Source organism: Indicator indicator, chromosome 8, assembly GCF_027791375.1.
Source record: "Indicator indicator isolate 239-I01 chromosome 8, UM_Iind_1.1, whole genome shotgun sequence".
Lineage (NCBI taxonomy): Eukaryota > Metazoa > Chordata > Aves > Piciformes > Indicatoridae > Indicator > Indicator indicator.
Window position 1 is genome coordinate 14239619 of NC_072017.1, and position 13016 is coordinate 14252634.

The 13016-nt window shown below is 37.1% G+C and overlaps 1 protein-coding gene across 6 annotated transcripts in view; it reads right to left on the reverse strand.

Moving 5' to 3' along the window:
- Positions 1 to 13016, reverse strand: part of TENM3 (teneurin transmembrane protein 3) — a 309130-nt gene that overhangs the window by 59365 nt on the left and 236749 nt on the right. For 4 of the 6 annotated variants that reach the window (XM_054383016.1, XM_054383015.1, XM_054383014.1 and 1 more), the window contains one exon: positions 5316 to 5462. In XM_054383016.1, the coding sequence (XP_054238991.1) occupies positions 5316 to 5462 (147 nt within the window). Of the gene's footprint in view, positions 1 to 5315; positions 5463 to 7923; positions 7951 to 13016 lie in introns of all 6 variants that reach the window. The other 2 variants (XM_054383011.1, XM_054383010.1) reach the window with 1 other exon arrangement.

A 13016-nucleotide genomic window follows, 5' to 3' on the forward strand; every position in this document is an offset into this window, starting at 1 on the left:
AAGGACATGAAACAATGGGCATAGACTGAAATGCAGGACATTCAGTCTAAACATCAGACAAAACTTTTCTTATTGTTCAAGTAGTCAGATAGGTTGCCCAGGGAAATTGTGGAGTCTCCATCCCCGGAGATATTCAAACAGTCCTGAAAAACCTGCTCTAGCTGACATTGCTTTGAAGCATGGGGTAGGACTAGGTGATTTACAGAGACCCTTCCAACCTCAAATAGTCTGTGACTCTTGCGATTTTCTAGTCTCATTCTTGCACAACAGGAAATCCTTTCCTAGATGAAGTACTGACCTTCCTTGCTGGTTTTAACTCTAGAAGCTTGGATCAGTGTCAAAGATGGGGTACTGATGGTAAAAAGCATAGTTTTGGGGGTTTATATCTTTATATAGTCTCTGAGGCAGTATCTTGTGCAGTTGCCAACAAAATGCTCAAATTCTGTCATTCATCTTTGTTAGTTTATAAAAAGCAAACGTACATCTGGAGTATAGTCTGCAGGTCATAAAACTGCATGAGACTGACACCTTCTGAACTAATCAGCTGGAAATGCATTTTTACAAGCCTCTCTGCTAACATCAATCAGAGAAAGAATCTCATTTTCACCAGGCAAGATACAGGGATGTGCTGTTTGTTATTTTTCTGTGGAGTTTATCAGCAACTTGCCCAGGCGAGTGACGGATGGTTATGAATCTGGCTCCTTATAACTTGAGAAAACATTTTTCATCCTTTCTCTGTACTTATGTGGCTAGAGCTATCTAGTACCACTAAGTTGAGTTCTCTATTGCAGAGTAAAATTTCCTTTCTGAAATGGCTTTGCAAAATTATTGATGAATTTTTTTTAGCCTGAAAAATGAGAGTCTTGGCTCAACACTGGCTTATCAGTTCTATCACTCAAATATGACAGTGAAATTATGAAGAAAATAGAAACTCCTGCAGCCAGCTGGACAATCATTATCAGTCTCACAAAGCTATTTTGGGGTTGTTTTTTTTTTTTTTGTTCTAGATGTAAGAGGTTCTTTTATACACATAAGATGTAATGACTAGATTATTGTTTTCTTCCTCAAAAGCTAAAACATCTGGCTGTAAAGGTCTTGAGTAACATTCTTTTTCCCTTTATTGCAAAATGCATGGAATTGCAGTGGAGCATGGTCTGGTGATGTCATAGCTTATTTGGAAAGCCTAATAAACACTCCAAGACATTAAATGACAAGAGTCAGGACAGAGGATTCCCACACTTATGGGTATCTACAAAATAAGGTACATCAGTGGGCATGTTTTCTTTTGAATGGAATTTAAATGGTATGTAAAAAACTGCAGAAGGAAGAAAAATAGGGGGACAATTAAGTCCTGGGCACAAGTTCTGCCAGTGTCAAGGGGAGATTGTGGTCAAGGGCCTACATAAATCACGTTCTTGGTAAGTAAGTTGATTATATATTTAGGCAACTAAAAACCTCTATGAATTGAAATCACTGTCTACATAAGAAGAAAAGAGTTTTGGAGCTAGGAAGCTGGCCATCCCACCAGGATGATTTCAGTGACTGTTGCACATTAAGGCAAGAGACTGGAAAGGACAGAAATTGGTATTAACAAACCTCAGTTATCTTCACACAGCTCAGTTTTACGACAGGCTGTAATCAATGGACTCAATTATAGATACCAAAAATGATTGCCTGTAGAGCAGTTGGCTGGAAAAGGTACAAGAACAGACACAGCCCTGCTGTGTAACCTGATCTCTGTGTACCTGCTTTAGCAGGGGTCTTGGACTAGATGATCTCCAGAGGCCCCTTTCAACCCCTCCCATTCTTGATTTTGTGATTTATTCAATTCATTGAACTTTGTTGAATGTTCTACTGCAGTATCTCTATGAACATGCCTATAGTGTACTCAAGTTCAACATTCCTGCTAGAGAGAGTGTTGGGCTTTAAATGAGGTCGTCCTGGAGCCACCATGGACGAGTTCTATGGATGGATCAATCAAGCACTCCCCAGCAACCACAGAGGCAAACAAAAAGCTGAAGAATAATGGGAAGTGTTGGAGCATAAACCAGAGAACATGAGAATGCCAGTCCTAATTAGGACTGTATCAGTCCTAATTCAAGTACAGACCTGCTGAAATTTCCTGAGCTTGGGTTATCTTTGTACTTAGTAACCCTTCTGACAGTCAAAACATTCTGCAACAGTAATTTCCTACTTTAATTAGCAGCCTGCTAAAACATCAAAGGAAACATAAGTTCACAATTATCCCATTATATCAGTTTGCTAAGCATTTGCTCTTTGCCACTATCAGATAAGAGGTACCAGTTTAGGCAATCTTCAGGCTGAATTTATACTATCCTGCGATAATGTCATCAGGTGCGGGCTATGCTTGTCTATGCAAGCAATTATAAAAAAGAGTAGGGCTAAGTATGATTTGCCTTATTATAGCATTTATTTTCAGTTTAGAAATGAAAGAGTATTAATAGTCCATTAAATCCTGCTGGTGGAAAGCTGTAACTACTCTTAATAACTGGACAGGAGCTAATAAAAAAAAACAAACTTACCAAAGGAATCTGTTCAATAAAGGTCTACCTAAATTAAAGAGTGTTTACTCTTTATTCCTGTAGTGATGACAAAACATGGCCCACTTTGTTAAAATACAATAGTGACACATTTTTTCCCAAGTAAAGAAATTAGCCTTATTCCACTCACGGCCTTATTTCCCCTCACCCCAAAAAAACATAAGATGGTTAATTCAGCCTAAGGTCTGTTTCATGCATGCACATGGCTTCTCTTCTTTTTAGCCACCCACAAGGAAAACTTGTATTTTATTATCCAACTCAAACACATAGAAAAATAAAGAATGATCCTTCCAGAGAAAGGAAATGGTCCACAAGATTCTCAGAAATCTGTATTAAAAGGAAGATGAGTAATAACTGTCCCATCATATGTCAACAATATCTAGAAGTGAAAAGGATCAAGTACGATCATAATGCCTTGATCTCATTAGCATTTCCTGTGGGGAATATCCCATTGAGGTCCTTGGGGTTCTCATGCTTGCAGAATTTAAACAGTTAGTCTCACAAGCGGCTAAGAATTAAAGGAACATCAGGCACTGTTGTTAATGAATTACACTCATATTAATATATGAGATATAATTTACTCAGTGTAGGATGAAACATAAACATTAACCACAGCATATCAATTAGCTAACAATGAACATTAATTATGCAGCCACTGAGTCTAGTGTGATAAACACCACACTACCTGCAGTCAAGGTACACATTCTGCCTAAGTACTCAGATAACCTAATCTCCCAGCCATCCTTATGCGTTCTCTGTAGTCTGGAATTTGAATGGCTGATCAAATGTGCTGATCGCAGGTGCTTTTGGAAAGGGAAGAAACACTGCTTCCAATTTTTCATTTAATTTAATTATTATATTTTAACCCTTTTGCTCAGCTACTAGTCAAAGACTGACGTGAATATGCTCTGTACTCAAGCACATAAATTAAGGTCCACTGAAAGAGAAATACCAGTGGCAAAGAGCATTATACAGGTCCATCATGGAAAAACAACTGATTGACCAATCCCTTCCTCATACCTTGCTGCATAACTTTGATAAAGAAAATAATGAAAGACAACTGAGAGAAAAAAAAGGCAACAAAATACGTAGACTAGACTTTTTTTGGTCATATCGTTCTTTCTTCTTGAACTTAAAGTCATCCTGTTGGATCCTTCTGCTCCAATTATTTCTTTTCCCTTTTTCCTCACAAACAGCTATTATTATTTTCAGTCTGAAGGAGCATCTTCTTTTCTCTTGTTTCATTTAAGTGCATTCCTGTTCACCTTGCACCACTTCCTCCCACTGTTCCATTATCTGCTCTTGACTCTCCCTCTGCTATCACATCCTCCTGTTACGGTTAACGTTTACTGAATCTGTCTCAGTCTATCACCAGGCTTTCAACTTTTTTTCCCGTTTTTCCCCCTACACCATTTATTTATTTTCTTGCAAGTTGTTCAGGTTCTAATCTAGTTTTTCATCCTCCTTCCTTTGTCTCTTTTCACACGTGTAGGTTTCTCTTTCTTTCTTATGTTCCTAATCCCCCAGCCCATCTGAACGTAATGTCCTGAACAGCACATCTCTGCGTGGAAATGCTAAAGCTAATCATTCATCTTGCTCTCTTCCTACATGTAGCTTCACAATAGTTCAGACAGCATATACCAGATTGCCTCAGATTTTTTAGACCTCTAAATGTGCAAAGCTGACTTAAAATAAACAATATGTAACAGAGGAGGATGACAAATCAAATGATGTATAAAACAATAAACAACAGCACTGTTTTCATACTGTTATTTATTTTCCTCAGGAAGTAAATTCTGCTGTTTGTATAGTTTGTGATGCCTAAGATCCCAACTGCAGTCAGGATGTGAGAGCAAGAAGCCACCCAGCAAAGGCAAAGGCATATGCAATCTAAAGCTGAAAAACAAAGGCAGAGATGACTTTATCATCATCCAGAGGCCCTAATGGAGTTTCTTATCTCTGCTCTGAATCTGAAGGTGTTAAACAAAAAGATCTGATGAGTGAAGGGGAAGAAAGACAGACAATAAAAGCATTATGCTGATCTAATATTTGCATTCACATCTAATCCTGCTTTTGTGTGGTTTTTTTGTGTGGTTCTGGAGTCATGCCAAAGTCACAGCCTCTCTACCTTCCCTACCCTACAATGATGATTGCAGATTGATTCCTTAAGTCAACAGTGCTGCCTGCGTCTCACTGCAGATTGTTAGCTGTCACATGAATGACAGACTGCAGGAAAGAAAGCAAAAAAAAAAAAAAAAAAAAGGGAATTCAGGGAGCAGCCAGTTAGTTATCCAAGCATTCACAGATTATGGAGGGGTAAGATCTCTGTATATAGGGCACACAATTGTTTCCAGCAACAGTATCGTTGGTGAAAATGTAAACTCTTTGTTTGGCTTTTTCTCTTGGCAATTTCCTTGTGAGGTCACTGACAATTGGAACCCCTTTCTTTCTTTCCCCTCCACTACAGTTCACTGAATTGAGGCTACAATTTATTCCGGTATAAAACAACACTGCAAGGAAACTAAGGTGACAACCATCATTTTCTAAGTACATAACTCACTTGCAATAAACAGCTTGTAAGGCTTTGCTGACACACAACAGAAAAGCACTGAATATCACCGTGCATTCTTACAGGCATAAGTGCTAGTGGAATGTGTGTATGGTTCTCATGGTACTATTTAATCACCTGATTGTAAAACCTCCATTTCTTAACAACTTCTCCCCAGAGTTAAAGATCCAGTTTGCATGTCTTACCTCCTTCGTTGTCCTTACTGTCAGTGCAGAGAGTTTCCATGGCTACGTCACAGCCTGCTCCCCTCCATCCTGGTTGGCAGACGCAGTGCCAGCCGTTTTGGTCCAGCGTGCACCTCCCATTGCTGTTGCACAATCCAGGGCAGCCCTCTGTTGAAACAGACAAAGAAGAAAAAAAAATAACAAGTGACTTAAATATTGCAATTATATTAAAAAAAAATTACAAACAAGGGACACTTACTGGGAACAGGCCTTAAGAACAGCACAAATACTGTAATTGCACATGGAGTGAAACAGCAACATTACCTGGGGAGTAATTCTTAACAAAGTGGCATCTTTGATTGGCCTGACACTTGAGACACCACTTACCTGTACAGGCAGGAAATAAATGCATCAATCCTCTAAATACCTGCAGGCCAGACAAAATTAAGTATTTTTTTTTCCTTTTTTTTTTTTTTTGGCAAAATAACAAGACGAGTGCACAGCTGTGTAAAATGATACATTTTTCTGTGCCCATAGAGTAGATCATTATTTGCTCTATGCAGTGCACAAATGTTTAAGCTCCCTGTTAGCATGGACAAATCCCTCCAAATTCTTAAGTAGGAAAACAGGTATGATTTTAGGCACGCAATGAAAGAGAAGGTTAACTTTATCTGGTCTCAGAGTTGCCGTATATTCATGTGAAATTACAGTGTGTTAAAGAATTGCACAAAGTATAGGCCAGTTTTAATGACTATACTTTATGCCAAAATACATTCCTTTTCACAGAATAAGCAAAGCCCAGGAAATAGTGAAGCAGCTTAGCATCTATTCTAACAAACATTGGGATTCAGGCTGCATACGGATGGGACAGGACCAACAGGATTTTCAACTAAATGTAATAGCTGTGCGTATTTGATTACTTAGGACGGACAAAATGAAATACCATAAGGACCACAATAAAACATTGATAGACTGAACAAAAACACGGTAGTGACGTGCTTCAAGACAGATAGCAGAGAGTGATTTTTTGTGACAATCTCCCTAAGGCTTTTGTGCTGTTACCTTTATATCCTATCTTGTCTGCTTTTATGGCCAAGGAGGGAAAATTTGGGAAACAATTAAAATAATTTAATATATCCAAAATCGATAATTGTTTTCAGTCTAACATTGCATTAAAAAAACAGTATCTGTCACTTCCTAGTGATGAAATCTGGCATGCAGCCAACATGATCTGTATGAGGATGACAAAACTATAAATATGTAGATTTTGGTGTTCCTTATCTATGACTGTGATAAGACACTGACAGCAGCAAGTACAGATATGGCACTAAGTATCTTATGAGGTGGCTACAATCAGGTATTTTTGGATAGAGCAATTTTCTGTAAACTTTGATCCAAAACCCTTACATAACTGGCTAAATATTGCTTTATTTTATAGAACTACTATCCTTATGAACTAATCTACTGACCCATTTTGGTTAAGCTTAGTTGAGCTTACAACAGTCTTTCAGAAGTAACAGCCAATATTTTTTCTTCTTAAGACTTTTGAATTCATTGACTCCTTTCTACCATGTAACGCCAAATTAGAAATCATCCCTGGAAAAAACTTATAAAGGGTGCTTAACTCTCAAAAGGCAGAGAATCAGGAAAATGTTCTGTAAGGAAGGACAATGATGCTAAGCCTGTGGATATTGTGCCATCATGCCAGGCTCAGATTAGTCTTGCTACTCTTACTCTTTTAGACTGTACATGCTAATAGTATTCACTGATGTAGAAAGTGCTGCTTATTGCTTGATCTTCTGTTTAATTCATGGAAGACTTACATTTTAATTGCAGTACTAACACAGCATTTAAGAGTCAACTGGGTGTGCTCAAGAGTATTGTGTGAAAGCCTGGGTATTGCCATGAATATTGTCATATTCTAATGAAAATAAAACACAAATACAGAATAGAGAAAGATACTCAGGGAAAGAGGGGTAGGAATATTTTAAACATTTTTCTAAATCAAATTTTCACCATAACTGAAGATATGAGACTATTTGCTGTTTCATGTTAGGCTTTTGCATCCTTGAAACTTTTAATTGAAAATCTTGCCAGAGCATACAAGCTTCACACAAAATACAAGTCATAATTTCCTATAGATTTTTCTATGTCCAGATAAACAGAAGCTTAAAAGCCTGAGGTACACTATTGACATCTCTCTATAAGCACACACATATCTATAATTAATCTGTTCTTTAGAACTAATGACACCTGTTCTGTGACAAGAGTATTGCTTTGCTTTGTTTCCTAAATATGCAGTTTTGTAGGTAGAGGTCCAATGACTAATAAAGAAAAAGCACCAACAGCAAATGAATGCTATCTTCAGTTTTTGGTTGAAACAAAATCTAATACATGTATATAGTTTTTATATAAATGTATAATTACTGATAAAACTTCATTGTATAGTATAAGAAAAAATTAATTTTTCATTTGAGATGAGCTGACAGTCAGATGAATTAAATCTACAATCCATGGAATGTATGTAAGAGAAGATCCTTTGCCCAGACTAGTATGTTTGTAACAATATATTCATATAGAAAAGTACATGTAGGTATAAGCATATGGTCAAAGAGCAAATATACAGTACCTTTCACTATCTTATCCAAATAGTGAGCTTGAGAATTAAAAAGAAAAAAAAAAAAACAAAACAGACAGACATTTCAGAAGTGTCACATAAAACAAGAATTGTTCAGAATTCACATGCAAATCAAGCAGGTGCACCTAACATGAAGGGTTTTGCATTACAAAATGAAAATGTATTTCAAAGCTTTTAAAAATGCAAGAAATTCTCTTTTCAGCAAACATCGTCATGATTCAACGGAACTACTTTAGAAAGGAGGCCTGCAGAAGAAAGAGATGCTACTTTTCTGAGACTATGTTTTACTTCTGACTTCTTTTCACATGCTTTGATTTTCATGCGTAACAGAAATACAATCAAAGCTAGTTATAAAATGCAATTTTCAACACAACGTAAGATCAATTTCTTAGCTTATGAGCTTTAAAACACTGACCACACTGGAAGATCTTTGATTTGTATGACTCTGACAGCAAAACCAGCACACTGTCTTAATTCTGTCTAGATTAATGAGATTTTGAGGAGGAACAGTTTCATTCTGCTTCAATTCAGCCACAGTTATTCTTCTGAGCATGCATACCAAGTACGTAAAATAATTTAACCTTCATATATGGAGTTGAAGAGGGTGTACTAGGGTGATTAGCACGGTGATCCATTTCATTTGGAAAAGTGGGTGAAAATTAAACTTAGGCTTTAGATGTATAAAAATAAATAACACAATATACCCAAGAATAGCAAGACTTCTTTTTTTCATAAGTTATGACACTTAAAATTTCACAAAAAAAAAAAAAAGATGAAGCAGGTGGATGAACGACAAATAGAGCTCAAGATGGGTTTAAAGGATGAACCAAAGCTGAGATGGGTTGTATGTACCCACCTTGCTTTCAGGAAACAGAAATCAATTGCAGTTGTGTTAAAGCAGTTAATGTCATATAGCAAAACTGCATAGGTCAGGTCCATCAGAGGCTACCAAATCCAGCCACGGGCACATAAGGTGACAGGATACTGTAGAGCATTGTGTGTGGGTATATGCCAATCTAAGTCGACCCTCTGTTTTTGCTGTGGATGAGGTCTCTCAACAAAGCCCTTGGGGACTTTCTTACTGTCAAAATCTGACCTTTCCTAAATCCCTGCTGGATGATGGCCCATGTCTGTTAAGTACTCTGTCACTTGGCATCATCCAACTTTGTGTATTGGATGGGTAAGAAAGGTTATTTCTAACTATGGCCTTTCCTCCAGTTTGGATGAATGGGAGAAAGCTCCTCTGGAGACCAAGGTGGGAACTAATGAGATAGATGTAGTCTCACAGAAGCCATAGTCACTGCTTCAACTAAGAGGTGGAAACTTTCTAGTTCCTCTCTCTCAAAAAAAGTGTCAGCTCTACAACACACAGGGTTTATTTTTTTTGAGTGTGGTGGTTTCTTTTTTTTTTCTTCTATAGCAGTATGGTTTAAAAGGAGACAAAATAGGAAGATGAAAACATCAGTTACAAAACATTTAGAACAGCAGCAACAAACTAAGTAGCTTTTCACATTAACCACAAACAAAATGAAACGTGATACAGAGCTGCATTTCAGGGTGGATCAAATTCTTCTCTTACTCATCCAATGTAAATTCTGTTGCTTCTCCACTACTGCACTTAGAACATGGTGGAGTATGTGCGGAGGAAAAAAATCAAGCTTTATTTCATAAAAGGGAAGCAATTAGGTCTATCTAGGGAATGCATCTGACCACTAGCAGAAACATTAAATGCCTCTACAAATGGAGGGATATATAACAAAAGAGAACTTAAAAATAAACCTCCAAGGCAACTGAAAACAGTCCCTGCAATCTCAGCCATCCACATGCTATTCCCACTCAGAAATCCAGTCTGCATTTAAAAAAAACAAACAAGCAAAAGATTAAGAAAATGCTCTTTAAGATTTCTTGTATCCAGTAGTTTTACAAGAAATCAGTTCTGGACTATAAAATTATAATGCTCAGAATGCAAGTTTGACCTTACTCTCAGTCAGCTGACAATAAGAACAATGTTGGAAAGTATTATGGTTAACATGCAGCATCCTAAAGAATCACAGAACAGAAACTAGTGACCAAAAATAATACAGCTTTGCAGTGAAGTTTAGCTAGCCATGCTGTCTTCCTTATCATCACAGCAGTGCTACTGAAACAGGAATGAACCCAGCTCTGTACAAAAGCACAAAATACAAGCCTGTCTAGGTGGGATTTGGAATATTTCATTAGGATGGAGCATGTCAGCAGGTGCTTCTCGGGAAGACACTTAGACATCTGGCACATGTGGTCTATGGTAAGTCTTTAAAAAGTCTAATTATAGACCAGACAATATACCTACAAGGGTTTTCTTGCAAGGTTTAAGACTCAAGTTAAAATCTTTCTATTATTTCCAGGACTACAGGGACTTCATACAGCTCCAAACACAAGGAAGAAAAAAAAATGAAGGTATACGATATGAACATTTTCTAGGATAGTCAAAATCTGAGAATATTTAAGTGGCATTCAAATTCCTACAGCCTAAAAGATAAATGATGTTAACAATGTGTGTGGATATTTATATAAATATGTGGGACACAAATGTACTTTATAAAGAACTGGTAACTGTCAGGCAAATTCACATTTAACAAGGCATATTTCATAACCACTTAGAACCCTGACTTTTTTTTTCCTTAATTTAATGTCTCCTTTTAATTTCCTATCAGAGATATGCCAATGCCTTCTTTAGATTATTCATATGCTCCTTCCTCTATTTATGATAGAATAGCCACAGAATAAAAGTATATATGAAAACCATTTACCCTAATCAGCACGAGTCACATACTCTATTGATTTTATGTTTATTAATTGGTACTTATAACACTGCTTTATTCTTACCATTCTGTTGTAAAGGATTATAATGGTGACGTGCTTCTAAACACTATACAGCAAATTTATATTGGTTTACATTATTATCCTCCTCCAGACATCTTCTCCCATCATAATTTTTTTAACCTGTCCACTAGACTACAACGTGCCACATTTTTTTGGGTAGTGTATTATATAGTCCCATTAGAGTGTCAACTCAACAGCTCCACAGGACTCGAGCTACTTTGCTGTAAGAGCAGAATTTGACCTCAGAGCACCACCACCACACATAAAGCAAAAATAGAAAAGATTGTGACTAAAGCCAGGTGGCTTCACAGACACATACCAACAGAAGAGAAACAGAGTTTCGCTCTAAGCTCCACATCTCTATCAGAAATTTTACAGGTGCCCAGAATTCATAAAATTTAAAAATTATTGTTCAAGCCTGCCTAGAGTGGTTCACTTGTGTCAAATTCATCATCCACTACAGCCTTTACTGAGTTTCTTCTGCCTGATGAGCTGCTTCCAAACTTGATTTTGTGAAGCTGATTATTCTTACTTAAGCACAGAACCCAACATTTGTTGAACTGCACCTTATTTTTCTGCGTAGCCTGTGCTATTTGTTAAACTAATTTTAAATTCTTGTCTTGTCTTCAAAGTGTTTGGGGCAGTGGGCTTTGGTATCACTTGCAAATGTAATTTTCTCTATTCATCACTGAACAGTACTGGAAGCACATGTTCTTCCACCATAAGAAGCTCATGGTCGTCATCCTTTCTCTGTTTATAAGAACCTTGTCTTAGACACACCATATGTTCACAGTGTTGCTGCCAATTGAGGAAGATTACAAGCAGTCTTTCCTTTTGATAGTTTTTTACTCCTAAATTCCCATTTTGCCCTTCTTGTAAAGGAGAACACATGGATGGAATAATAGTTTTAGACAATTTTGTTTCATTCCTATATAGGCCAAAACATAATTTTCAGCCTGAAATAATATTTTTTTCATCATTTCTGCACTTTTCTCCAGTGTCTACATAGACCTGCAGCAGAGAGACCTGCTGCATAGGTTTCTGCAGAGTGACCTCAATTCACTTCAATTTATCCTTTGCCAAAATCACAACTGCTCTTTGCAGCAACCATTTATGGGTTTTTACGTACAAAGGCACAAAAGCCTCTGTAGATTTTTTGTTCTGGAGTTCATCCCTATTGTACTATAAAGTAAGATTTCTCATCTTTAGTACTGAAAAGCCACATATCTTAGAATAAAAGGTTCAGTTGCTTTGAAGGATACAGTAAACATAGGAAATTTGGGACGGTTGACAAGTTCAGGAGCAGTGCTGTTGCCTATTTAGCATCTATTCAGTGGGAAAAGGATTTAGAAGAGTACTTGCCATTAAGGATTTAGAACTGTCCTACATGGACAGGCTGGAAAAATTCAAATATCTGTTTGAGACCACTGACAAACTCAAAGACTTGCCTCAGATGCACTTAAAACCTGATGCTTACATTAAGAACTGCACGAAAGCTAAATTTAGCTTGAAAACATGTCAGAGGATGGAACGGGATGGTAAGCATTGCTACATCCACCTTTCTACCTGACTGGAAGTACTTTCAGAATGTGTCTGACCAGTGTGTGACTATGTAATGTACAAAGCCACTTACTTTCTGGCCACTTCAGCTCAAGTAAGCTTTGCAACATGCTTTAAAATTCCTCCTATCTCAGAGGATTCTGCTGTTTTCTGAAAATGTGCCTAACTTGAACTTCACATGTGGTTCTCATTTCAATGCAAATCACCAATTAGCAATTTAGAGTATGCTAACAGAAAAGCTTTATTTGAGATACTTGGTTTTGAAATGTGTTAAGGCCTGACTAATAATTCTTTTGTTGTTGTTTTTTGTTTCCACTATATCAGATACCTATGCATTGTCTTAAATTTACCTGTTAATTGAGCGTTTTAATAGTTATCAAACATATACATATTTTGCACATTTAAAGCTCTGCCTGGCAAATTAATAACATGCCCTTTAGGCACAGGGAAGATGGCAACCATATTTGTTTGAAATGTCATGAAATCTTGTTAACCTGGGGTTATCAGTTCTCTGGGTGCCAAGGAAGTAATGTCTTTTTTTTTTTTTTTCCATTGAAGGTACAGGTATAAATATTGTGGTGAAATCCCAATCCCAGTATAGTCAGATGTTTTGAAAATAGGATTTCACTCACAGTATTATGGTCAACTAACTGATATTTGAT